Source organism: Pelodiscus sinensis, chromosome 22 (genome assembly GCF_052426305.1).
Source record: "Pelodiscus sinensis isolate ZL-2025 chromosome 22, ASM5242630v1, whole genome shotgun sequence".
Classification (NCBI taxonomy): Eukaryota; Metazoa; Chordata; order Testudines; family Trionychidae; genus Pelodiscus; species Pelodiscus sinensis.
In genome coordinates, this window is record NC_143073.1 from 7,571,102 (window position 1) to 7,598,668 (window position 27,567).

The 27,567-nt window shown below is 54.8% G+C and overlaps 1 protein-coding gene across 1 annotated transcript in view; it reads right to left on the minus strand.

Annotated features, from left to right (window-relative positions):
- Positions 1-6,583: 6,583 nt before the first annotated feature.
- INSRR (insulin receptor related receptor) overlaps positions 6,584-27,567 on the minus strand; it is a 55,389-nt gene continuing 34,405 nt past the window's right edge. The window contains exons 9-22 of the mRNA XM_075908289.2: positions 27,289-27,456; positions 26,763-26,958; positions 25,865-25,906; positions 25,064-25,359; positions 24,317-24,453; positions 23,206-23,371; positions 20,645-20,753; positions 17,784-17,854; positions 16,867-17,096; positions 14,096-14,206; positions 10,361-10,520; positions 8,708-8,837; positions 8,295-8,429; positions 6,584-7,771 (exon numbers count right to left, since the gene is read on the minus strand). Of these exons, the coding sequence (XP_075764404.2) occupies positions 7,447-7,771; positions 8,295-8,429; positions 8,708-8,837; positions 10,361-10,520; positions 14,096-14,206; positions 16,867-17,096; positions 17,784-17,854; positions 20,645-20,753; positions 23,206-23,371; positions 24,317-24,453; positions 25,064-25,359; positions 25,865-25,906; positions 26,763-26,958; positions 27,289-27,456 (2,276 nt within the window). The 3' untranslated portion in view covers positions 6,584-7,446. The remainder of the gene's footprint in view (positions 7,772-8,294; positions 8,430-8,707; positions 8,838-10,360; positions 10,521-14,095; positions 14,207-16,866; positions 17,097-17,783; positions 17,855-20,644; positions 20,754-23,205; positions 23,372-24,316; positions 24,454-25,063; positions 25,360-25,864; positions 25,907-26,762; positions 26,959-27,288; positions 27,457-27,567) is intronic.

A 27,567-nucleotide genomic window follows, 5' to 3' on the forward strand; every position in this document is an offset into this window, starting at 1 on the left:
GTGCGCTAGGGCGCCCCCTGCGGGCGAGGCGATACCACGCTACCAGCCTACTACTGCTGCCGGCTGGCAGAGCGCCTCCGCCATGGCCCAGAGCTCTGCGGGGTGGCGCCCAAGTTCCCCCCGTTCCAGGGATATTTCCTGGGTTCCATTTTCCTTCCTCCCTGGACAATAAAGGCTGGCAAGAGGCTGAGTGTGGTGGCCCAGGGGCTGGACACTTTAGGAGGGGGAGGAGTCCAAGGCCGACAGGGGCTCTAAGCCGGAATATTCCCCCCTTGTATCTCACTCGCCCCCTGCAAATACAAACAGCCCTGGGTTCCCAAACCGGAGGGTGCAGCGCAGGCAGCAGCCACAAGGGGAAACGTCTGGAAAACGTGACCCGAGGGAAGACTGAAAGAATTGGAGTTGTTTAGTCTGGAGAAGAGAAGACTGAGAGGGGACATGAGAGCAGCTTTCAAGGACCTGAAAGGGTGTCACAAGGAGGAGGGAGAAAAATGGTTCTTCTTAACCTCTGAGGATGGGACAAGAAGCAATGGGCTTAAACTGCAGCAAGGGAGATTGAAGTTGGACATCAGGAAAAACTTCCTGTCAGGGAGGTTAAACACTGGAATAAATTGCTGAGGGAGATTGTGGGTGCTCCATCATAAGAGACATTGGTCAGACAGCTTCGGGGGTAGTCAGTACAGGATAAACTTAAAAAACAACAAATAGTCTGATAACACTTTAAAGACTCACAAAACATATAGCTGGGATCATGAGCTTTTGTGGGCACAGTACACTTCAAAAACTCATGATCCCATCTACGGCTATGTCTACACTCGAGGCTTCTTGTGCAAGTCTGGCTGTTCTTACGCAAGAACCCGCAGAGCATCCACACTGCCCGCCTGCTCTTGCACAAGGACATGTACAGTACGGCGTAGTAAAAGAGGGCGTCTTGCGCAAGAACATGGCGCGAAAATGGCGATCGGGGCTTTTTTGCACAAAAGCACATCTAGATTGGCCACGGATGCTTTTCCGCAAAACGTGCTTTTGTGGAAAAGCATCCATGCCAATCTAGATGCGCTTTTCCAAAAATGCTTTTAATGGAAAACTTAAAAGCATTTCCGGAAAATCATGCCAGTCTAGACGTAGCCAGACATTCCGGGCTTATTCTGACTTCTGTAAACCTCATTCGACAAAGAATAGCACCTATTCCAAAATAGCTGTTTTGAAATAAGGCATGTGTAGATGCTCCACTTCTGCTATTTCAAAATAGCCCCTCACCAGGGCCATTCTAAGTTATTCCTCCTGGGGCTCTAAATCGAGATAGCATGTCTACATTAGGGAAGCCTGCCTTGGACTCATTTTGAGGATTCCCTGCAGTATAGACATGCTATTTCAAAATAAGCTATTTTGGAATAACTGTTCCGGAATAGCTTATTCCGAAATAACTGTGCAGTGTAAACGTAGTCCAAGTCTGCTTCTGCCTAGCACCATTGCCACTCTCTGCCACCAGCAGGGACCTCCCTAAGATGGTAGCAATAGTAGATCCCTTATCCTCCCTGTCTCTCTGGGGATGGGCACTGGAGAATGGGCCACACATGAAAAGGGATCCTTGCTCAGGGAAGGTTCTCAGCCTGGCTGACTTCAAGGGGTTAACTTTACCAGCTACTTTAATACACTGCCCCCTCCCAACAAGCTTAGCTCCCCCTCCTGGCCCAGTGCACCTGGCTGGCCCCAAGCCCAGGTGTTCACCTTGTCTCTAGTGCCCTGGGAGGCCCTGGCTGCGTAAGGTACAAGGGGTTTACTCATTAACCGCCTTGGCAGGTCCAGTGGGTAGTGTGGGAAGGAGGCCAGCCAGACGAATGGTGTCAGACAAGGTGTTTAATGAGTTGGCCCCAAGGCTGCAGGCAGCATCATGGGTCTGACAAGTATCTGCGGAGGAAAGGGACCGTGGGGTCAGTCGGCTGCTGGTTTGGAGCCAGTTCTAGGAAGTAATAATCAGGCCCTGCCAAGCTGGCAGCTGTGCAGGGTCATGACACGAGTTCAGCCTAGTTCCTGTGTCTACATCATGGCCACTGGCCAATCAGCAGAGAGGGCCAGGGTGAGACTGAGCCCCTAGGATAGGTCCCTCCTGGGTGGGGTGAGGCTCATGGTAAGAGGGACTATAGGAGGGGCAAGCTTTCTGGGATAAGCAGAGGTGCCACTGCTTTGCTGGATGAGTCACTGCTCCCTGGCTGCGTGCCTCAGTTTCCCCGGGCTGTGTGCCTCAGTTTCCCCAGGCTGTGTGCCTCAGTTTCCCCAGCTGTTAGACAGGGTTGATGGCGCCGAGGGGGAGGGTAGAGGGCTAGGATGATTTAGGGCTTCCATGTGCTCACTGACATTCACGGTAATGCCGTGCTGCGTTTGGGGCAGGGGAAATGCAGTCATGGGTGGTACAGCCCCATGCAGCAGGCCCCAGATTTTCCTTTCCCTCCCCTTGTGTTTGCTCAAGTTCAGCGCAGCTCCGAGAGAGGCTCCCAGGGGGGACCTGCCCCCAGCAGATGAAAGCAGCCTGGGAACTGTTGCAGCTGGCAGGAGCCCGGGGCAACCCTGTTACTGGGGCTTTGTCACCCCCTCCTCCCATTCCATCACCTGGGCTGGGTTGCCAGGCCCCCTCGACAATTACAGAGGAGTTTTGTAATTCCTTCCTCATCATGGTTACCCTGCCTGCCTCTTCTACTGGTCTCCTACCCCCTGAAACACCACGTCCTCCCTGCCCAACACAGTTCTCCCACCACACCCTGCGTGGGCTTCAGCTCATCTGCCTGGGGTACCCACACACAGATTTCTACCTCTTGAGCTAAAGGAAGGATGCACCTTGCTGGCAGCAGTAGTAGACTGTTCTCTAGCAGCCCAGCTGTTAGAGTGGCGCATGACACGCCGGAGGTTTAGCCCAGTGAACATTGCAGTACTAATAACCTAGTCCTCAATGCTCCTGGCCTGTCACAAGCCTCTTCCAAAAAAGAGCGTCTAGACTCCAACCAGTACTTTCGAAAAAGCACAGTTTGCACGACCTAGCACCTTTTTTCGAAAGAGCACTTTTGAAAAAAGGCATTCTTCCTTGTAAAACGAGGTTTTCTACGGTCAAAAAAACTGTCGCGTTCTTTCGATTTACTTTCAAAAGAACGCAGCAGCGGTCTAGACGCAGGGGAAGTTTTTTTTGAAAAAAGGCCACTTTTTTTTTTTCAAAAAAAGCCTGTAGTCTAGACACACCCTTTGTGTTGTTCTCCAACCCATTGCGTATTTCGATTGTGGATTCTTGGCACAGAGGGCTTTGCCCCACCAACAGGCACATCTGAGCCAGCCATATGATCAGTCCAGCCACCAAACCAATCCAGCTTTGACCCCAGGCTCTGAAAATAAAATCCAAGGAAACTCCTTGCATGGACTAGTGTTGCCTCCACTGTCAGTGGCTAGTTCAAGCAGAAGATAACAGCCTACTACTGCTTCTTGTGTCATCCACTATCCAGCATATGCTACACACCTGCCTGGATCCCACCCACAGATTGTGAGAGTCCCTGCCACAGAGCCTGTCACTCAAGCTATGGAGCCACGTGCCTTTAATCCTCGAACTTCTCTGGCTTTATGTCCAATGTTGGCTAAAACTATTCCTGTCAAATGTGACTCCCTCCACCAGTGGATGCTGACCAGAGTTAGCTGGAAACTGGGAGGGGTGATGATGGGGGCGGGGATGTCCACCAAAAAGGAATGCCATTTTCGACAGGCCATTTTTGCCAAAACAAGATTCCCGGTTGCTAATGAGAAGCGCCAACTCCTTTTTCCCCACTATATTTTCCACCCACAACGAATCAGTTTTGTTCAAAACCCGATTTTCCCCTCCCAGTATAGTTCTGACAGAACATTGCCAATGGATCTTCATTGGAGCCACCCTGGGAGCTGGCTAAACGGCAGAGGCAGAGATGCCACCGATACAGATACTCGCTAACCTAAGCTCTGGCTAAAAGAAAACCCGGAGCTTCATCACCTCATTTATTTGTACTTCTCTGTGCGGTTGCTGAGGCCGGCTTCCCGGAAGCCCCTTGTAGAAACCAGCTACAACAAAAAGCACGTAAACCATGTCGTGAATCACACCCGCTGAAGTCACCGAGTCTGCAAGCATGCAGCGGAGGACATGACTTGGTCCAGAGGCTGAACATTTAAGGTAGCATGGCCTAGTGGACAGAGCACCGAACTGGGGACAGGCGATCAGGGCTCGGTTCCTGGCTCTTTGGCAAGTTACAGCTCTGCTCTGTGCCTCAATTTCCCCCATCTGTGCAGTGGGGATGATGTTCCTGGCCTCCTTTGTAAAGAGCTTTGAGATTTATTCACAAAAAGAGATGAATAAGGGACAAATAGAAGCTAAATGTTCAGCTTCAAACCCGCACCAGATTGATCCTGTTTTCACTCCAGCTTCACCTGGGGCTTTTCCACCTGCAGCCGACTTACCCCGGCCCAGTTTTGACACTTTCCATTTTCTTCCTTTTCCTTCTCCAAGAAACTAAAGGTGGAAATTCACCTTTGTAGGACTTGTAAAAATCGGTAAACCTGCACTGGCAGGTCTGTGTGTGTCTCCCATTGGGGATCTGAAAGAGAGGGGTGTGGGAAGCTATGGGGGAATGGAGTTTATACGTCAGCAGAGTCTGTGATGGAAGAAGGCTCTGTCATTAAACACTCTTACTGAACAGCATAGCACAAAATGCACTGACTGGAGAACTCTTGCTTCTCGGCCAGGAAGTTGTCCTGGGAAAATGAGTATCTGACTTCCCAGCCCTGTAGCAGAACACCCCGACGCCAGGTGTCCAGACAGCATGAGTGAAGCTCAAAAAAATCCTGAGATTGGTTTAAAGATCATGAATTTTTTAAAAAAAAATTAACCCTGGGTTCTTTTTCTTTGCTGGTTGCTTTCCAAGCTTTTGGGGGGCACGTTTCTAAGGTTTCCTCCACATTATCCAGAGACAAGAAGCTTCCTTTTTAAAAACATTAAACCCGAGAGTCTCACTGCATCACATGACTCCGGGAGCTGGAGCTTTAAGAGAAATCCCAACTCTCGCGTCGAGACTCAGGAATGGCACTGCCAGCATCTGATGCAAAACCCTTAGGGATGTCCCCAGGGAGATGGAGCCCCTGTTACCTGGCCCTGCTGGGTAGGCAGCCAGGTCAAGGTGCTGAGTTTGCACCTCCTTGATACAAAAAAAGATGTCAAGGTGCATGAAAATAGTTGGTGAAAACCTAACAGCTGGTGAGAGAAGTTAGGTGGGGGGAGGCAGATTGGGGGAGCAAAGGACTTGAACATCTGAAACTCCAGGGCTAGTCCTTCCATGCCTCGGGCAAAGCTCCCAGGAGCAGGGTATGGCGAGGGGTGAACTTCCAGAAAGCAGGACTGGACAAGGAGGAAGAGGAATTGCTTCGCCCTGGGTGGTCGAATCACGGACCTTTCCCTTCCCATCTTTAAAGTCTCTGCACCACCAGCCTCCAAGAGGAATGCACCCAGCAGATCTTACTCCTCTCTTCAGCAGGGTGGAAAGGAAAAACGTGCCCGGCTAGCTGTCTAAATTGCCCTTAGATTGTCCGCTCCTGAGGGCAGGGAGTGGCCTGGTGTGTGTCTGTACAGCACCTAGCGCCATGGGGGTCTGGGGATATTAGGCATCACTCACAACAGATAATAAATAACTACCCCAGGAGGCTGCCACTGGCCAGTCAGCCTAGAGGGACGGTACACCTCGGCCGTGCAGATCCCTGCCGGGGGAAGTCAGCAGACACTACCGTGCCCATGGCCTGAAGGCAGGTTACAGAGACCCTGGGCCGGGAGCGCCTCCAGCACCCGTCTCGGCCTGGCCTGGAGAAGGAGCGTGAATCCTTGAGAGCCAGAAGATGCAACTTCTCCACCCCTGGCAACAAGGGAGGAGGGATTTAGCAGCAAACAGGCCACCCTGGGGAGCTGGTGGGGAATGGCCTGAAGGCAACGGAGCCGTGTCCGGTTACACCAGCCAGGCTGGGCTTTGGGTGTGTGTGTGTGTGTCCCCCGGTTACACCAGCCAGGCTGGGCTTTGTGTGTGTGTGTGTGTGTGTGTGTGTGTGTGTGTGTGTGTGTCCCGGTTACACTAGCCAGGCTGGGCTTTGTGTGTGTGTGTGTCCCAGTTACACTAGCCAGGCTGAGGTGTGTGTGTGTGTGTGTGTGTCCCGGTTACACTAGCCAGGCTGGGCTTTGTGTGTGTGTGTGTCCCAGTTACACTAGCCAGGCTGAGGTGTGTGAGTGTGTGTGTCCCGGTTACACTAGCCAGGCTGGGCTTCGTGTGTGTGTGTGTGTGTGTGTGTGTGTGTGTGTGTGTGTGTGTGTCCCGGTTACACCAGCCAGGCTGGGCTTTGTGTGTGTGTGTGTGTGTGTGTCCCGGTTACACCAGCCAGGCTGGGCTTTGTGTATGTGTGTGTGTCCTGGTTACACCAGCCAGGGTGGGCTGTGTGTGTGTGTGTGTGTGTGTGTGTGTGTGTGTGTGTGTGTGTCCGTCCATCTGTCCTCAGGGCTGGAAGCATCGTCAGTGTCAGTCTGCACACCCTCCACGCGGCCAAGAGCCCTGCCCCGTGAGACCCGCCTGCAGCCATCACCTGCTCCGAGCCGGAGGCCGTCACTCCCAGTGGGGGCGAGCAGCAGCAACCCCCCCACCCTCCCGCAGGTTGGATCCTCAGCGGGAGGAAGTCACAATGTGGCTGAGCTCGATGGAGCTCTGAGCTGTTGAGTCCAGGGGGGTGACTCCGACCAGCGAAGGATCTGTCTGTGCCTTGGCTGGAGGAGGGGGAAAAAATCCCCAAGTGCCTTCGACCCCGGCATTTCCCAGCGAAGGGAGGAGACCCCGGTGTCCAAGGAACCGCCCAGCCCTCCGCTGTCCGGACCCAAAGAAGCAGGACTTTTTTTCCAGCCAGTGAGCGGTCTCAGTCCATGGATTGTCTCAGGGGCTTTGCCCGTCAGCGACAGCACGGACTGTTCTAGGCACCCGTCACCCCGCACCCCAAAACCGTCGCCGACAGCGTGGGCTCTGGGCTCGCGGAGCGTCCCAGGTTTCCCCCCTCGCTTAGACTCTCAGCCGCAGCTCAAAGGCCCAGTCCCCATCTCCTCAAACCATTCGTCAGCTTCTAGCTCTCCCGTCCCTACCAAAGTCTGCCCCAAGCCCCGGCACTCCGGATGGGGGGGCCAGAAGGGACGCAGAGGGTGCGGTCGGGGGCCCTTCCCCCACCAGGAGGGATGAAAACCAGCAGCGCACACGGATCAGCTCCAATCCCGGAAAGCGGAAGGGGTGTCAGTGCTGGGGGCCCTGGGGATCCGGACCTCCAGGGAGGCCAGTGGCGGGACCAGACGGTCCATGGCGTGGCCCTTACGGGACGGAGAATCGCTACCGGCTCTTCTGTACAATCGATGCTGGGGCTGCCCGGCTCTCAGAGGCCCGGCGCCCCGTTCAAGTGGCAGCAGTTCCGGGCATAGCTCTGGTCTTTCCGTGGGGCGACGGCAGGCCCGGAGCTGCCGTTGGCGGCCAGGGGGAAGCGCAGGGCAGCCAGCGCGGAGTGAGGCTCCCCCTCCAAGAGGTGGTCCGTCTCCACGTCCGAGGGCTCGCAGGAGCCCCGGCGCTTGTTCTCAGCGCTGTAGAAGAAGGAGAGGCGGCGGAAGCTGGGGTTCATGTCGTCCTTGATGCTCTCCAGCAGCTGGGTGAAACTGGGGCGCTGGCGGGGGTTCTGCTGCCAGCACCAGCTCATCAGCTCGTGGCTGGGGGGAGAGGAGGGAGGCAGGTTTCAGTCGGACGGGGGATCAGCCCTTCCTCTGCCTGCTTCGGGCCAGGTTCCTGACTTAGCACCCCAGCCCCTGGCACCACCCTGCCTGTAAACCTACTGTGGGGAAGGGAGTCTCCCCGAGAGCCTCGGCCTCTCTTGAGGCTGCCGGCTGGGGACCAGTCAGAGCCGGCAGAGTCCGTCCTGCTAGGCAGTAGGCCAGGCCTGCCTCCCGTTCGCCGCTGTGCAAGGCGAAAACCAAAGGGGCCTACAGGACTGTGCTCTCCTCAGCTTTGGGTCTTACAGACCCCGGGAAGGTCACGGTCTAGGCCCCATCCACATGAGTTGGATGCCGGCGTGCGAGCCAAGCAGAGTGGAACAATGTCTGGATCTGGTCCTTAACGCTTCAAGTCCAGGGTAGGATGGGCAGGGGAAACTGAGGCAGCCCCCCCTTCCTTGGGACTCCGCCCTGGGTCCATGGACAGGCTCTTCCCTGACTCCGGGCCATGGGAGCGACTTACAGTTTGTCCGGGCAGTTCTCAGGCCTCTCCAGGACGCCGTTGTCCATCACAAAGCGCAGCACCTGCTCGTTGGACATGCCCTGGTAGGGCTGCTCGGCCAGCGTGGCGATCTCCCACAGCACCACCCCGAACGACCTGCCGGGACACACAGGCAGCTTGGGTCAGGCACCTGCCTCCCCCCGAGGCCACAGCATATCGATGGAGATGGGGCCGCCCCAGCCGATCCTGCCACCCCCAGAGAAATCGCCACACCGCAGCCCTCCGTCACATCGTGAATTTCCCTTTGCCAGGCTCCATCCAGTATTGATGTGCCGGCCAGGTGCAATATGGGAGGATCTCGTCTTCCCAGGGTTGGGAGGAGGATCCTGGACCAGCCGGTCTGTCACCACGGCCCTGACGCCTTGGAGGCTTACCAGACGTCGGAGTGGGTGTTGAAGATCCCGTCCTTCAGGGCTTCTGGGGACATCCAGCGGACGGGAAGCAGCCCCTTGCCACCTTTCCGGTAATAGTCCGTCTCGTAGATGTCTCTGGTCATGCCAAAATCTTTTGGGGAAGAAGGAGACGGGGAGAAAAGGGTCATTCTCTAGGACCTGGCTCTCTGCTAGTAACACTGGCATCTCCACAGAGCCTCCCCCTCTTGCGGCACGAGGAGGCAGGGAGTGATGTCCCGACAAAGCCTCCTCTATTGTTCATCTTGCCCAAGATCGCTTGCCCTGTCAGCGGCCACACCAGGAGTTCAGGCTCCGTGTCTCGTGCACTAAGCAGCAGAAAAAGTTCTGCCTTTCTAGGCAGAGAAGAAAACACAGCAGGGGAGTTGGCATTCAGAAATGTGCCGTGTTCACCCCCATCTTCAGTGGGGCTCAGCCCCTCCTGCAGGTAGCCCGGAGCAGAGATGGACTCTGTTCAGTGTGGGGCAGCCTGCGCTACCCTGCCTTGGCAATAAACAATGTTGTCTGCCTTTAAGGCCGGTCTCAAGGCTGGTGCAAATGCGCACATCTTTCCGGAGAGGAAGGAATTCTTTTGCATAACAATGCAGATTAAGCCTGGTACATGAGACCCTGTCAAGAACACAGGACAAGCAGCCTTGCCCGGGTACTTCTGTTTCTGATCAGCAAAAATGACAGATGCAGTCATAAAACTCTCAACTGCACACAGAGCAGCAACATCCTGAGCAGGAAATACCCCAAATAGGGACATTGGGCATTTGCCGTGTCCTACACAATACGGAACCTATTGGTAACTATTATTAGAACGACCATGTCTTGCTTTGCTCTAAAAATGGGCTTAGTAAGAACAATCGGTGGGAGGGAATGGACAGGAATGACCCACACATCCTACTCGATGCAACTAGAAGTAAATAGGCCCTTCACACCGGCGATAGAGTGCACGGTGTTCCATTGCGTGGGAAGAAAAGGAGCCACAACCTCCTGCCTGGCACTGTAGGTAGCATACGGGTGAAGTGTAAGTGAATTAGGCTTTATTATTGTGTTATGGTCAGGGCTCAACAAATTGCTGTTTCTACTCGCCCGTGGCCGGTCGCCCCGTTCACTGGCGGCGCACGCGTGCACAATGCAAGACTTGCGCATGCGCAGTGCAGGGCTGGCGAGTAGATTTCGCCGCCGTTGGTCAAGCCCTGATTATAGTAGATCTTCTTCTAATTGCTTTTGCATTGCTTTGCGCTGTATTAATTGCTTTAGAATTTATAGTATTTAAGGTTTAAATTGCTTTTAAGGCTTGGAAAACCTAAACCACTGTATTAACTGCTTCAAGCTTGCGATAAATAAGAAAGTGATTCAGTAGCCCCGGAGTGTCCTGGTTTCCCTTGGATCTAAAATAAATCGAACCACACGACACTCAGGGAGGCCCTGTTTCCAAGAAGTCCGGTGATTCAGCCTGGGACTTGGCCCAAACTCTCCAAGACTTTGGGACCAGCAAAATATCCATGGACTCTCCACATGCAGAGGAGGTGATAAAGTGAGGGGCTGATCCCGGAAGGGGCTGAGCCCGAGGACAGCAGAGGCTGATGGGGTCCAGGCCAGCCCAGGACAGAGATGTCTATTACCCACCTCCGATCTTCACCGTGAAGTCCTCCGACACCATGCAGTTGCGGGCGGCGAGGTCCCGGTGCACAAACTTCTTGGCATTGAGGTAGGCCATGCCGTCAGCGATCTCCCCCGCCATCTGGATCATCTCCTTGAGTGAGGGCAGGGGCAGGCCAGGGTTGTTCTGAAGTGACACATCAAATGGAGGGGGATGAAGGTCATGGGGCTGCGGAGGGGTGCGTGTGCAAGTCCCTCTTTCAACATCCAAGGAATTTCTATGGAACGAGCCCCTGGACTGGAGGCCTGGCAGTCCCACGTTTGAATGTTGTGGGCTTGGGAGACCCAGCCCAGCTGGGAACTAAAATTAGTATTTTATTACCCATACGGTGGCAGTGGCTAGCAGCCGATCATGGCTCAGGACATCATGATGCAAGGTAAGAACATAAGAACGGCCAGACTGGGTCCATCTAGCCCAGTGTCCTGTCTTTCAGTAGTGGCCAATGCCAGGTGCCCCAGAGGGATTGAACAGAACAGGGAATCATCAAGTGATCCCTCTCCTGTCACCCATTTCCAGCTTCTGGCAAACAGAGGCAGGGGCACCATTCCTACCCATCCTGGCTAATACATGGACCTAACCTCCATGAATGTATCTAGTTCTTTTTTGAACACTGTTCAAGTCCTGGTCTTCACAACATCCTCTGGCAAGGAGTTCCATGGGTTGACTATGAGCTGCATGAAGAAACATTTTGTTCGTTTTAAATCTGCGACCTATTAATTTCATTTTGGTGACCCCTAGTTCTTATGTTATGGGAACAAGTAAATAACTTTTCCTTATTCACTTTCTCCACACCACTCATGATTTTATAGACCTTGATCATATCCCCTCTTAGTCTCCTCTTTTCTAAGCTGAAAAGCCCGAGTCTTTTTAATCTCTCTTCATAATGGACCAGTTCCAAACTCTTAATCATTTTGTTGCTCTTTCCTGAACCTTTTCCAATGCCAGTATATCTTTTTTGAGATGAGGCAACCACATCCACCATAGTATTCAAGATGTGGGCGTACCATGGATTTATATAGGCAATAAGATATTCTCGGTCTTATTCTTTATCACTTTTTAAATGATTCCTAACATTCTGTTTGCTTTTTTGATGGCTGCTGCCCACTGCGTGGATGTTTTCAGAGAACTATCCACAATGACTCCCAGATCTCTCTCTGGAGTAGTTGTAGCTAAATTAGCCCCCATCATATTGTATGTTTAGTTGGGGTTATTTTTTCCAGTGTGCATTACTTTACATTGATCAGCATTCAATTTTATTTGCCATTTTGTGAGTTCTTAGTTTGGTGAGATCTTTTTGAAGCTCTTCACAGTCTGCTTTGGTCTTAACAATCTTGAGCAGTTTTGGATCATCTGCACATTTTGCCACCGCACTGTTTACCCCTTTCTCCAGATCATTTATAAATAGGTTAAATAGGATCAGTCCCCTGGGGGACACTGCTAGTTACAGCTCTCCATTCTGAAAACTGACCATTTATTCCTACCCTTTGCTTCCTGTCTTTTAACCAGTTATCAATCCATGAAAGGACCTTCCCTCTTATCCCATGACAATTTACTTTACTTAAGAGCCTTTGGGGAGGGACCTTGTCTAAAGCTTTCTGGAAATCTAAGTACACTATAGTCACTGGGTCCCCCTTGTCCACATCTTTGTTAACAAAGGTGCTGTAGAAATGCAGAGCAAAGAGATGGTCCTTTCCCCAGAGAGCTTCCAATGCCCTCTCTCAAAGGTGGGGTGTATTTCTGTCTCAGAGAAATTTAAATCACCCATAGGATGGCCAACAAGGTTGGCAGTGTAGACAAGTAGGGACATAGACACATAGAATGTGTAAGGTTGGTTGGATGGATGGATGGATGGATAGATGGATGTACAGACAGTATGGGGAAGGATGGACAGATATATAGTATGGATGGATGGATGGAAAATATGGGGAAGGATGGACAGATATACAATATATAGGGATGGATGGATGGACAGACAATATGGGGAAGGATGGACAGATATATAATATATAGGGATGGATGGATGGACAGACAATATGGGGAAGGATGGACAGATATACAATATATAGGGATGGATGGATGGACGGACGGACAATATGGGGAAGGATGGACAGATATACAGTAGAGGGCAGAGGTTCCCCCTGCTTGCCGGGCTGTGGCACATTGCCAGGCCATGCCCCAAGCTTTTAATTAGCCCTGCCTGCCGGGGTTCCCTATAAGGGAATTCCCTCCCGCCCACTTCACCATGCAGCAGCAGGACGAGTGGGGCGGTGGTCAGGGCCGGAGCCAGAGCCGGGGTGAGACTGTCTTTACTGGGGCAGGCTCACAGTGGCCCCAGTTCCTGGCCCCAGTCCCAGCTCCGACAGTCACTACATGGCCCGGCTGGCGTGTGGAGAGTGGCTGCGGTGCTGGCAGGGGGATGAGGCCATGGCCGCATGGTGAGTGGACAGGGCCTGTTCCGGTGGCTGGGGGCAGGGCCTACCTGTGGCCATTTGGTGGGCGGCTGGGTCCTGCTCCAGCGGGGCGGGGGGAGGCTGGGACCTGCCATGGCTGCATGGCAGGGGAGGCTGAGGCCTGCTGAAGGGAGTTGGGACCTGCTGCGGGGAGGAGGGTGATGGAACCTGCTTCATGGCTGGGGGCCAGGATCTGCTCTGTCCGGTGGGTGGCTGCTCTGGCCTCCGGGGCTGAATAAAATAATAAGGGGGGGCGCAGAGGTCAGGGTTGGAGTGTATGAGGGAGTGGGAGTACGTATTTGACAAACAGGAAATGGTTTATTTACATATTTGTTATTTGCATAATGAATATGCAAATATACAACTGTTGCCGGTCCACCGCAAGTTTGTGAACGGGTTTGCTGGTCCCTTGAATAAAAAAGGTTGGGACGGATGGATGGATGGATGGATGGATGGACGACAGTATGGGGAAGGATGGACAGCTATACCGTATATGGGGATGGATGGATGGACGGACGGATGGACGGACGACAGTATGGGGAAGGATGGACAGCTATACCGTATATGGGGATGGATGGATGGACGGACAGTATATGGGGATGGATGGTTATAGAGTATATGGGGAAAGATGGACAGACAGACAGTAATGGAGCATCTACACTGCACCTGAAGCTCAAAATACGCTATGCAATTTGAGTTATGCTCATTGCGTAGCTTATTTCGAGTTAATTTCGAAATAGCTTGTTTCGAAATGTGGCGCTGTCTACCCAGCACTTATTCCGAAACGACCCTGACTCCTCGCGGAATGAGGATTACGGGATGTCGGAATAGTGAGCCTGCTATTTTTCGAAATAATGGGCGCACTGAAAAGACACGGAATAGGGATTTCAGGGTACCGCCCGTCTCCCGAAATAGCGCTGCGGTGTAGATGTAGCCTATAGGGACAGGTGCTGACACAGAGTCCGTAGGCCATAGAGTCCAGACGTGGCCCCTCCAGACCAGGCCTGGAAAGTTTTGGCCATGAGCAAAGTGGGGGGAACAGGCATCCCTCTCCTGCCCAGGGACATCGGCCCCACCCCGACGAGCCCCCTGGGTTCACAGACAGAGAGTCCCTTCCACCTGTTCTCTCACTCACTCCCCGCCCGTCCCAGCAGCCCCCAGGAGAGACGGGGTGTTAGTCTGGGTTCGACTCCCGTCTCCTGCCGCCCCGGGGAGCAGAGCAGCACGAGGCCCGGCCCACGAGCCACCCACCTCTGCGTCCGGTCGGAGAGAGCGGAGGTAACTCTTCAAGTCCCCTCGGGTCATCAGCTCCATAATGACCAGGGCCGGCTGGCCCTGGGACACCACGCCGAGGAGACGGACCTACAGCCAGGGAGAGACAGGAGCGAGGGGCCCCAGTTAGAAGAGCAGCTCCAAAGTCCATAGGCCGGTGGGGACTGATCCAGAAGGGGCCGAGGAGGAGGAAGGGCCACCAGACACGAGGGGCCACCAGTCTGGGCAGGAGGCAGGGTCTGGTGCTAGCCAGAGCCCTGCCCTGGTCCCATTCAGCAGCTGACCTGATATCCAACTCGATGGGACAAGAGTCTGTTCTCTCACAGCAGCGGCCAGGATAGAGCATGGCCCCTGATTGGACTAACCATCTGGCTGTTCTGTGGGGCTGGATACGTGATCGGATATAGACCATTGCCCTGTCTTGTGGGGCAGGCTCCTGACTGGATAAACTATCAGGCTGTTCTGTGGGGCAGCATCCCCAAATGGATAGACCATTGCCCTGTCTTGTGGAGCAGGTCCCTGATTGGATGAGCCATTGAGCTGTTCTGTGGGGCAGTATCCCCAATTGGACAAACCAACCCCCTGTTTGGTAGGGCTGGATACCTGATTGGATAGACCATCAGCCTCTCTTGTGAGACAGGACCCTGATTGGCTGGTTTGTTCCACAAGGACAAAGGTCAGGTTAGCAATCTAAGGGTGTGTCTAGACTACAGGGTTTTTTCGAACCAAGTGGCCTTTTGTCAAAAATACTTCCCCTGCATCTAGACTGCCGCCGCGTTCTTTCGAAAGAAAATCGAAAGAACGCGGCCCTTTTTGTAAAAGAACATCGAAAGAACGTGGCCCTTTTTTTGGAAAGAACATCGAAAGAACGTGGCCCTTTTTTTGGAAAGAAAATCGAAAGAACGTGGCCCTTTTTTTGGAAAGAAAATCGAAAGAACGTGGCCCTTTTTTTGGAAAGAAAATCGAAAGAACGTGGCCCTTTTTTTTAAAAAAATCGAAAGAACGTGGCCCTTTTTTTGGAAAGAAAATCGAAAGAACGTGGCCCTTTTTTTGAAAGAACATCGAAAGAACGCGGCCCTTTTTTCAATCGCGGAAAGCCTCGTTTGACGAGGAATAATGCCTTTTTTCGAAAGTGCTCTTTCGAGAAAAGGCGTTATGGAACGCGAACTGTGCTTTTTCGAAAGAGAGCATCCAGACTGCCTGGGTGCTCTCTTTCGAAAAAGTGGCTTGCTTTTTCGAAAGTACTGGCTGTAGTCTATATGCTGTACTCTAGATGTAGCCTAAATGGTCTGGCCTGATATATCCGTGCTGGCCCCTTGGCCAAACCAAACAACTTTAGCTCAAGTAAAGCTCCCATATTTTCTTCCACTATTTGATCTGAGGAAGTGGGTCTGGCCCACGAAAGCTCATCATCTAATAAACCATCTTGTTAGTCTGTAAAGTGCTACATTGTCCTGCATTTTGCCATAGCGAAAGTGACGGCGATTGCCTGGGAGTGTGGTGGAGGGAGGTTAAAAGGGAATGGAGGGTTGGTTGAAAGTATTCCATATGCAAGAGAAAATGACTTTTTTGTTTAAATAGAAATTTCTGCAGGAAAAAGGTCTACGTTCAATTCATTTTTTCAGGTTTTCATTACAAAAAAAATCTTGACTATCATTAACCTTCCGGTTTTCAGCTGAAATTCTTCGTCTATGTCTACACTGTGCATTGTTGTGCAAGAAGATATGCAAATGAGGTGCAACGATGAATATCGCCGTGCCTTATTTACATACCTAATGAGCCGCCAGTTTGCGGCACGGGCTTTTGCGCAGAGCCGTTCTTCCGTAAATAAGCGGCAGAACGAACCTGCACAAGAGGGGTTTTTTTGGGCAAGAAGGAGCAAAAGCCTGTGCTGCAAAAATGGCAGCTCATTAGGTATGCAAATGAGGAGCGGCGATGAATACCTAATGAGCTGCCATTTTTGCAGAAGGGGCTTTTGTGCAAGAAGGAGCTGTCCACAGTGCTCTTTCTTGTGTAAAACCCCCCTCTTGTGCAGGAGATGTTCTTCCTGAAAATAAACTCCTTCTTGCACAAAAGCCCCTTCTGCAAAATTGGCGGCTCATTAGGTATGCAAATGAGGCATGGCGATATTCATCGCCATGCCTCATTTGCATATCTTCTTGCGCAGCAATGCACATGTAGACGTAACCTTCAGGTTTTGGCTTTTTGATGGAAACCCACAAGAAAGAAAATACAATCTTCTACTGAAACGGTTTCATTGAGTCGACATTTTGCACGCGGGGAAAAATGTTTCTCAACCAGCTCTTGCATTCAGTTAAAACAGGAGCTGCTCCACATTTTTCAGATTTCATGGAAACACGTGGGAAATGTGAATTCAGAGGAGGAAAATATAAGACAACATTTTAGGGAATGCCCCTGGTTTTCAAGGAGCCGGTCACAATTTCTTCAAAGGTTCCAACTGTTACATTTTGATGAAAGAAAGACAACCCCAACCAGCAGGGGAAAAGGTCTAAGAATGGTCACAATATTTCTAATTAATAGAGCCCAAAGCTAGAAGAGATGATTCTAATCTGATCTAGTATCCAGAGAACATCTACATAGTTGTGCTTGTGGTTGAGCTTGAGAGAAGATACCCTGTCGAAAGGCATCCAGTCTTGGTCTGAGACTTCATCATGACCAGCCTTTGTTAGAATCCATCCTCCCTCCTGCCCCACCCTCCACCGTCTTCTCCCCACCAGACCCACACGTACCACATGGTGACACTTAAACGCCTTCATGACCGAGGCCTCGTTCAGGAATTCAATCCGCTCCCTCATGGTGGCCAGTTCATTGAATGTCTTCAAGGCCACTTTCGTCTCTTCGCCCTCTTTCTCGATGTCCTGGGCGATCCCTTCATAGACCATCCCGAAAGACCCCTGCCCCAACTCCCGGGTCACTGTGATCTTGTCCCGTGACACCTCCCATTCATCCGGTATGTACACTGACAAGGAAGAGACAAGCCAGGTTTATGTCAAAGCTACTACAGGGTGCTTTGTGGTTCCCTCTAGTGGCTGAGCCATAAAAGCAAATTAAAGTCTACTACTACTACCAGCTGAGGAAGCTGCTCCTTTAGCTCAAGCTGTTAGTGCTGCAGGTTCCATCCGGGCTGGGGCCCACAGGATTGGAGTTTCACTTCAGGGGCTAAGCTAAAGGGTGCAGGGATGGAATTAACCCTTTAGGTGACACTGAGATGGGACCGATGGCTGGTGCTTTGAAGAGCTAAACGCATGCAAATCAACCCCGGCATGTGACCCACTGTGGGACTGCCTTACTGACAGCTGGATCCTGGCCATCCACCGCAGCCACTAAAATGAAGCAGGCTCATTACAGCCACTCCAAGGATGCAAGCAAGTGTAGGACCAGGGCCAGAGAAGCAGCCCGAGTGGATTTCACAGACCCCTATCTTGCACTGAGAGAGGGAGCAAGGCCGAAAGGTCAAGTGGTTCAAGCACAAGTGGACAGCACTGACACAAACTGCCGGCGTGACCATTCCCCGCTCTGTGCCTCAGTTTCCCCCACCTATAAAGTGGCAATATCCCCGAGTGGCCCCTTGACACAGCAATGGGAAGTTGTTTCTTGGAAGCTGCCCAACTTGTCCCTGCCCCTCTCCAGAGAGGGCCGTACTTACTGTCCGAGGTGCTGAAGTATTCCGGATTGACTGAGGCATACAGAGTGCCGCTGGGGTACCCGTCATTGTTCCTATGATGATGGGAGGAAAGCAGGACAGAAATCAGTGCCTCACTTTCACAAGGTCCAGCCAGGACAGCAAGTGCGTGGAAAATTCCGCTAGCCGGCGCCTGCCATAACTCCTCCACAGCCTAACTCCCTCGAGGATGGACCAGGGGGAGCCATTCTGGAGCGCCTTGCTCTTAGTGGATGTGCACAAGGGGCTGCCTCTCCGTAGCCCCACGCCGCGCACGGTCGTTTACTCCAGACAGCAGTGGCGTAACGACCTATCACATCCCAAGCCTGTGGTTTTCAAACTAGGGGCGGTGCCCCAGGGCTGGGGGGTGGAATGTCGGGCGCTGGGTCTCGTTGCTGCAGGGGGATCAGGTGAGCAGTGGGGGTGTTCAGGCAGCTCCCTGCCTGTCCGGGCACCGCAGACTGTGCTGCACCCCAGAAGTGGCCGGTAGCAGGCCCGGCTCCTAGGTGACGGAGGAGGGAGGGGAAGCACAAAGGGCTCCGTGCACTGTCCCTGCCCTGAGCACTAGCTCCGCTGGCTGCTTCTGGGGGCAGCATGGTCTGTGATGCCAGGAGAGGCAGGAAGCTGCTTTAGCCCCCGCACTGCATCGCTGACAGCCAGCCCTGACCTCCCCGAAGCCAGAGGCCCCTCCTACAGCCCAAAGGTCCCATCCTCAGCCCCCACCCGGAGCCTGCACTCCAATCACATTCTGCTGAGTTGCAGCACCAATGATTTTCTTCAACGGGATCATGAGAAAAAAAGGGTGAAAACCATTGTCCTAAGGAGCTGCCCTGGTGCAATGGCTGCCCAAAGGCACGGTGCCCTTCCAGACCACCAGAAAGCCCCGTTCGGGAGGCAAGGAACCCCACCTAGCGCCAAGCCTGTGTTCCAGCAGGAATGAACTTGGGAGCCGTTTAAAAAATGCTCCTGAACGTTCACAAGGGGAAGTTGCAGCTACAGGGGGAAAATGAGAACAGTGAAAATCCAAACCCCCTCCACATGCCTCCAATTCCCATTGGCACCCTGGCCCCTGCATGCCCCGTTTTGGGAGCACACAGGGCTCGGGGGGCAGGAGGCAGTGACTCTTGACACCCCTTTTACGCTGCGACGTACCATGGGGCCTTTGTGGAGTTAAGAATCAGGACCCAAGACAGGAGGGATCTGGCCCCTGCGAGCTACCTGGAGATCCAGGACTATCAAATGCACGCCTGGATTTCAGTTCTCCCCGTCGCACTCCGAGATAGCTCCGGTCTGCAGCACAAGCCTGGAGCAGCCTGGCCTATTCAAGCCAGACTGCTGTCCACTCCTACCAGCCACGGCAGGGGCCGTGCCAGCCGGGTCTGGATGGCTAAGGGTTCTTCTGACTGCGGGGTGGTTATTTTCTGAAAACTGACAAGATCTAAGGCTCACAGCTGGTGTTTTCCTGTTCGGACTAGGCCAGGCAAATAAAACGGAGGGAGGCGGCACCCTATCTGGGCTGGGATCTGAGAGATACTGTCACGTACTCCCAGGCTCCGGGCGCAGGGGAGGTTCGGACACGGGGAATCGGGGCTGGTCACCTCTGCAGAGGACAGGCGGGGAAATCGGGGAAGGGCAAGCCAACGATTGCAAAGGAAATCCTTTAATCCTGGTGCCTCCGTCTCCCAGCCCGCCTCAATTCCCATCATCCTCCCCGCAAAGAACGTGGCTTTTAAGGAAATTTGACCTCACCTGGAAAGAGCCGTTGTAACTGATTAGTGAATATACACAACATACCAGACTGAGTTACTAGATACACGGCTGGTCTGGCTGAGTTCTGGCACGCTCGGAAGCACAGAACACAGTCTGTTTCCAGGCATGGCACCCTAGCCCTAGACATGACCATAGGGTAAACACTGGGAACCTGGAATCAAAGGGTGTCCAGTCCTAAACTTGGGTAGGTGGATGAAGAGGGTGTGGGGGGGGGGGGTCCCATATGCTCTCCCTGTATTCTATCTGAACAGCCAGGCTGGGTCAGACCAAAGGTTCATCTAGCCCAGTGTCCCAGTGTCCTGTCTTCTGACAGTGGCCAATGCCAGGGGCTTCACAGGGAATGAACAGAGCAGGGAATCATCCAGTGATCCATTTCCAGCCTCTGACGGAATCACCAGCTGATCCCTCCCTGTCACCTATTCTGACAAACAGAGGCTCGGGACACCTTCCCTGCCCATCCTGGCTAATAGCCATTGATGGATCTGTCCTCTGTGACTTTATCTAGCGCTTTTTGAACCCTGTTAAAGTCCTGGTCTTCACAACATCCTCTAGCAAGGAGTTCCACAGGTTGGATGAAGAAAAAGGGAGTTCCTTTTGCTTGGTTAAAACCTGCCGTTAATTTCATTTGGGGACTGGAACATCTGCCTGTAAATAGCTCAGGACCCCTCGCCACAGGCAGCTGTGCAAAAATGCCAGCAAGTTCTCGCCATACTGGAGAAAGAGAGGCCCGGTCTTGCAGGGGGCCCCCATGTGGAGGCTCTGCCCAGCAGGGGAAGGAAACAGAAGTGGCTTTGTGCCGCATGAATTCTGAGCTGGGTCTGCCCTAAATGTCCCACTGCTGGGGAACAGCCCCTTCCCACCACATCCTCCCTGTGCTGGGTGGAATGACAGGGCGGGGGGGTGGGGATCTCTCCCATCTGGGTTCCGGCTCCTTTGTGCTGCTCCTCTCCCCGGCTTAGACACTGGGAAGTGGAAAGGACTCAACAGCCAGGTCCCAGAAGTGACTATGGCTCCAAGCCCAGAGCTAATGGCTCCCGCACTCCCGGCTTTCCCCCGCTCCGAGCGGCGTTACCTACCTTCGCTTATTGTAGAAGAAGATGAAGACGACCAGGCCGGCGATCAGCACCATGAGGGCAATGGGCATGATGGTCAGCAGCACGTAGAAGCTGCCCGACTCCTCCTCAGCTGCATGGGGAGGGGAATAAACAAGCCCATTCCTGAGATGCTACCAGGAGAGCCACCCCCTCTCCTAGGACTCGGGGACAGAGAGCATGGCCCTGCTGGGCCCTTCTCCTACCCCAGTGGATGCTCTCCAGAGAGGATAACCACCTACGACAGCTGCCAGTGGAGTTAAATGGCTGGTCCATATAAGGGATAACCACCTACGACAGCTGCCAATGGAGTTAAATGGCTGGTCCATATAAAGGATAACCACCCACTACAGCAGCTAATGGAGTTAAATGGCTGGTCCATATAAGGGATAACCACCTACGACAGCTGCCAATGGAGTTAAATGGCTGGTCCATATAAAGGATAACCACCTACGACAGCTGCCAATGGAGTTAAATGGCTGGTCCATATAAAGGATAACCACCTACGACAGCAGCTAATGGAGTTAAATGGCTGGTCCATATAAAGGATAACCACCTACGACAGCTGCTAATGGAGTTAAATGGCTGGTCCATATAAAGGATAACCACCTACGACAGCTGCTAATGGAGTTAAATGGCTGGTCCATATAAGGGATAACCACCTACGACAGCTGCCAATGGAGTTAAATGGCTGGTCCATATAAGGGATAACCACCTACTACAGCCGCTAATGGAGTTAAATGGCTGGTCCATATAAAGGATAACCACCCACTACAGCAGCTAATGGAGTTAAAAGGCTGGTCCATATAAGGGATAACCACCTACTACAGCAGCTAACGGAGTTAAATGGCTGGTCCATATAAAGAACTGCAGCCTACTACTGCTGCCAGCTTAATGGAGTTCAGTGGCTGGTCCTGATAGAGGAAAACAGCCTACTACAGCTGCCCGCTAGGGGAGCTACTCCTTTAGCTGAGGCAGCAGAGTTCCGCGCATCAGTCCTGAAGGTTGTGGGTGCCATCCCTGGTGGTAGCCCACGTGGGGCAGTCCTGCTGAGGGGAGAGTGTGGAAAGCAGGGGTACGTTAGGGGCTGCCTGTAAAATACATAACACATTTGTTGGGATTCCTTGTAAGACTGAAACAAACATGCCAAATGAAGGACCTACCCACTCCCTAATGTGTGACGTAATTTATGGACAGCCCCATGAAGCAGGATGCATGGAGCGTGTGATGGAAAGGGCCCCTGGAGACATAAAGTCTGGATCTTGCAATCCAGCTGCTGCCAGGAGCCTGCCATGGGGACTGAGAAGCAAAGCAAGGAGCCGGAAGTGCCATGAAGGCCCTGTGCAGGGGGCTTTGGTTTCCTGAGGGATCCTTCCACAGGGCAGGATCTGGGATCCACCGAGTCCCTAGGGCAGCTGTCTAGGGAAAGGAGTAGCCAGCAATTTCCCCTCCGCCCCCCAGTTCCACTCTCTGATGGGCCCCACTAGGAGCTCCCGCCCCAGCTAGCCCCCCTGCTGGGGAGAGCTGGAACTACAACACCCCGATCAGGCCCACCAATGGTGGGGGGGGGTGTTCAGTGAGCAATTTCCCAGGGGCCCGAGCAATTTGAAAGGGCCCAGGGGCCTGCAGGGCTAAGGCAGGCTCTCTGCCTGCCCTCGCTCCTCACCATTTGCAGAAGCAGCCAGCACGTCCCTGAAGCCCCTGGCGGGGGGAGCGTCTCCTCGCACTGCCCCCACCCTGAGAGCCAATTCCACAGCTCCCATTGGCTGGGAACTGCAGCCAATGGGAGCTGCAGGGGCTGAGCCTGGGGGCAGCGATGCATGGCGACCCCCTTGGCCTCCCCTGCCTAGGCGCCACCACTAGAGGGGAGTGCCGGTCGCTTTCAAGGTAAGTACCACTCCCTCACCCCCTCCCACACCCAAACCCCCTGCCCAGAGCCCACCCCCAAACTCTGTCCCAGAGCCTACACTCTCCACCCCTCCTGCCCCTGCCCCCCAATCTCTGTCCCAGCCCACAGCCCACACCCAAACACCCTCCCTCCTAGAGCCCCTACCCCCTCCCTCATCCAAACGCCTACCTAGAATCTGCACCCCTCGTCCCTTTCTGCATCCAACCCTCTGTGCCCCAATCTGGAGGCAGTGAGCGAGGGTGGGAAAGAGCGAGCAACAGAGGGAGAAGGATGGAGACAGCAGGAGGCAAGGCCTCAAGAAATAGGTGGGACAGAGGCGTGGTCCCAGGATAGGGGCGGGGCAGAGTGTGGCCCTAGGAAAGGGGTGGGGCAGGGGTGGGGGTCCCAGGAAAGGGGCGGGGCCTCTGGGAAGGGGCGGGGCCTCAGGAAAGGGGCAGGGCAGGGCGGCAATGGTCTTCGGGTTTATGCGATTAGACAGCTGGCAACTCTACCAGGCAGGCATGTGGAACGCTGCCCAAATGTCAGGCAGAGCACGTCTGTGCCGGAATGACTGGTGTGTGTGAGTGTGAGGGGGGGGGGCCATTCACGGTTCTGCCCTGGGGCCGGGAATTGCAGTCTGCCTGCCCCAGATACATACCCGGGCCAAGGATGTAAAACTTGATGAGTCCCGTCCAAGACCCGTTCCCGGACAGCGAGGTGGCCCGTACCTTGGCGGAGTAATTCCCCGGCTGCAGGAGGGTGAGGTGGACGCCCCTGTATTTGGCATAGCGGTGGCGAGAGACACACACCACTGTGGTGACCTCCTGGGGCAGGGAGAGAAAGAGACACAGATGTTCCTGCAGACTCAGGGCCGGCCTCCGTGCGGAATTGCCCGGGGATCGTTTTTGGGTGCATTACGGTAGCATCGAGAGCCAGGACTGGCTGGGATGCTCCAACACCCTATGCAAGCCAGGGCCTGCCTCCCACAGCTCAAAGGCTAGAGAGAAACCAGGTGGGAGGAGACGGAAAAGCACAGGGGTGGGTGAGGGGCTGACACACGCAGAACCTGGAAAGAACCCAGGTGCCCTGCACCCACGCAGGGGTTCAATATTTGAGGCGCGCCTGGGATTAACAAGGCAAGTGGCTCTGTACTCCTGAGTCTGTCACTCCACTGGGGCCCACAGCCCCCCCCCCCCTCAGAGAAGGGGGGGATCTCATTGGCACAAGGCTGGGATCTTTGCTCTGTCACACCTCCCCGAGGGGTCCATGCCTCAGAAAGGCTGTGGTGTAATGAGGATGCTGGCCCCCAGGGGTGGTGAGGAGAGGCCCTCTCTCTTGCAGGGGAGACAGGGGACCCTGCAGCCCAGAACTGCCCCTCGTAGGAGAGCGACATGGGTCTCTGCCCCAGAGAGGCCACGCTGGAGCCTGAAGCAGGAGCCCATGCTGGACTACAGAGTTGCCCTGCAAGGGCAGGCGCCCTGAGCCCGCACTGGCCTCCGAGCTTTGGAGACACCCAGCAGCGACGTAGCTGCTGGTGAGGGAACAGGCTGGAAACCAGCCATGGCTGGGTTGCAATGGGGCAGCAGCTGCCATCTTGCCCAGCCCCGGGGCTCAAACCGGGGACCCTCAGAGCTGACTACATGCAGCAGCAGCACCCATCAGTGGGGCAGACAGTGGAAGAGGCATGAGGGATGGGGTGGGTGGGGCAGAGCAGGCAGGTGCCACGGGCCACGCAGGCTTGTGGGGCAGGGGGAACAGGTCTTGGTCACCTCGTGCTCCCGGCTGTACTTGATCTCGTACTTGAGGATCAGCCCATTGGGGTTCCTGGGTTCCTCCCAGTGCAGCCGGACACTGTTCTTGCTGGCCGGCTCCCAGGTGACGTTGCCGGGGATGTTATCCGCTTCCACTGGAGGGGCAAAGCAGGAGAGGCCGGGAGCTTCCCTGAGCATGCAGCAGTGTGCGGAGTGGGGGGGTCTCAGCCCTAGGCCCCCCCACGTCACTTCCAGGACAAGGAAGAGAAAAGCAGAGACTTCCCAGTAACCCCAGCAGGTGGGGAGCAGAGGCTGAAATGCAGGAAACTTGCTACTCCATGCCCTGCTATCGGACCGACAGCGCCCCCTGCCATCCCTGCCCTGGGACCCCCAGAGCATCACCGACATCCCAGGCTGGAAGGGACCCTGGGAAGGGCACCACGGCCAGCCCCCTGTTCTGTGGCAGGACCAGCTAAACCTAGATCCACACGTTCTGTCAGGGCCCTTCAAACCCGACCCACAGCCTCCTCCTGCTCCCCCGGGGCCACACCTGGAATCAGGCAGAGGCACCTGAACTGCGATCCCCCAGCACCCTAGGCTGAGCCCGGGAAACTCATTGCACGTGTGGGGTCCTGAAAGCCCCGATGTGAAGCAGGTGTCCAGAGAGGGGAATGAGCTGTGACTAGCCCTGCCTGAGCCCCCTGCAAGCCCCAAATGGACGGTTCCCTGGTGTTGTTCCCCCCGCCCCGCCGGGCCAGTACGTACGCTCGGGCATGGTCCGGGCGAAGACGTAGGTGGCGGCGCTGCAGCCCACGGTGTGGGCCGCGTGGTTGCAGGCGTGGATGTCGATGCGGTACTCTGTGAAGTGGCGCAGCTGGGAGATGACCGCCCGGTCCCGCACCACCTTGTCCTCAAAGATCCGGAAATCCGTCTGGGCTTTGGGGGCGGCGCCCGTGCGGTTATGGGGAGCCGAGTTCCCTGGGGGCTCCAGAGAGGAGGCATTGAGGAGGGGGTGGCCGGAGCTGGTCACCGCCAAGATATCCCTGCGCCTCTTCGGAGACCTACAGGAGAGAAATGGGGAGTGGAGTCTAGTGGTTAAAGCTCGGGGGTGGGCTGGGAGACAGGACTCCTGGGCTCTATTCCCAGCTGTAGAAGGGAAGAGGGGTCTAGTGGTTAGAGTTGGGGGGGACTCGGAGTCATGACTCCTGGGTTCAAGTCCCAGCCCTAGAAGGGGAGAGGGGTCTAGTGGTTAAAGCTGGGGGACGGGAAATCAGGACTCCAGGGTTCTAGTCCCAGACTTAGAAGGGGAGAGAGGTCTAGTGGTGAAAGCTGGGGGAACTGGGAGTCAGGACTCCTGGGTTCTAGTCCCAGCCCTGGAAGGGGAGAGGGGTCTAGTGGTTAAAGCTGAGGGGGGGACTGGGAGCCAGGACTCCTGGGCTCTGTTTGCAGCCGTAGAAGGGGACAGGGGTCTAATGGTTGGAGCTGGGAGCCAGAACTCCTGGGTTCCCTCTCCAGCTGTTTTAACCCTACTCGGTGTGTGTCAAGGTTGTTTTGAGCTTCACTTACCTCTGCGGGTTCTTTTTGACAGATGTCACCTTCCAGGGAGGTCTGGAAAGACACAAAAGAGAAGGGACTAGTTAGCGGAGTCACGCGGACAGTGCCGAACGGCAGGGTCAGGGATGGCAGGGAGCCCGCCGGCAAAGGAGTGACTCTCTCTGCCAGCCAGAGCCCTAGACCCAACCATCAGAGGGGAGCAAAATTGCTCGTAACACACAAGTCAGACTTACCCGAGATTTTGCCGCAAACCCCACCCCGAGGCCAGCATTGGCAAAGAGACTGGCAAAGCCCTTTGCAAACAGTAGCTGAACCGCATCCCAAGGCACCCTGTCCTGTCCACTACCATCCACAGTTTATACATGGGAAACTGAGGCATAGAGAAGCAAACTATAGGAGCTATAGGCCGGCTAGAACCCAGGAGTTCTGGCTCTGAGGACCCCTGCTCCAGTCGCTGGCTGGCACTCCTTCCCAGAGCAAGGCAGAGAACCCAGGGGTCCCGAATGCTGGAATCACCCACCATTCTGCCCCCAGGGACAGGATCGTCCCACAAAACCCCCTGCTCTAATCACTAGCCCATACCTCCCTTCCTGTCTTTGTCTTTCCCAGCAAGGTTGGGTGGGAATCCCCCATCCCCTACTAAGCCCCCTGCCACCAGGCCATGGAGATGATGCAACCCCCCTTGTTCTGAAACCTGGCTAAGCCTTACCCCCAATGGATGTGGAGATGATGGTGATGGAGCTGAGAGGCTGGGAAAAGAATCTCCCTGCCCCCTCGTAGGTGGCTATAAAGATGGCACTGCAGGAATGGAGAGTGAATTTCCTCTTCTCCCAATTAAGCCCCGCCTTCTGGAATCCCCTAAGCTCCACCCTCTAGAATCCCCTCTCCCAACTGAGCCCTGCCCTGGTACCTTGGGATGATGATGGAATTGTGGAGGAAGTTCTCAAACTTCTTCTGGAAGGAGACGGCCTCGCCCTCCATGTGCAGCTGCCCGCCGTCCTGCTGGCATGGGCAGCACCGCTCTTCCAAGTCCGGCTCCGGCTCGGGGCCCCCGCTGTCATCCACGTTGAAGCGGGTGTCCGCGCTGCTGGTGGGCAGCTTGAGGCCTGGGGGCGTGGGCAGTGAGAGAGTGGGGCCAGGAGCCGGGGGGCGGGGCGCTGCCTGGTGCTGCATCCCCAGGGACACCTTCCCAGCTCTCCCTCCCCCAGAGGGGAGACTGAAGCCCACCCCACCCCCTCTTCCTCTGCCCTGGGTCCTGATCCAGCCAACCCTTCTGTGGATGGACCCCGTGGGACGAGCAGGGCTGAGCCGTGGGAGGTTCTGAGGGGCCCATGGAGCCCCAAAGCTAAGCTCTGTGCTCGCTCCGCACCCCTCCCCCGTCGCTGCCCTTGCCTAGCCCCTCACCCCGGCGTCAGGCCCTCGCCCCCAGGCCTCACCTTTGTGGCAATAGTCATTCACGTAGAGCTCCATGTCCTCCGCCAGCTGCTGCCACAGCACCAGGTAGTAGGTGATGTTCCCGTTGCGTTGGCTGGGCGGCTTCCAGCGCACGATGATGTGGGAGGAGGAGTTGGACATGGAGAGGACGTCCCGGGGCACCGTGGGGGCTGGACACCGGCACAGTGACGTTAAGCCCCAGAGAGCCAGGCCTGGAGCGCCCCCTGCTCCCTCTCCACGTCACCCCAACTCTGATGCTCCCTGCATCCCCCCTGCATCCC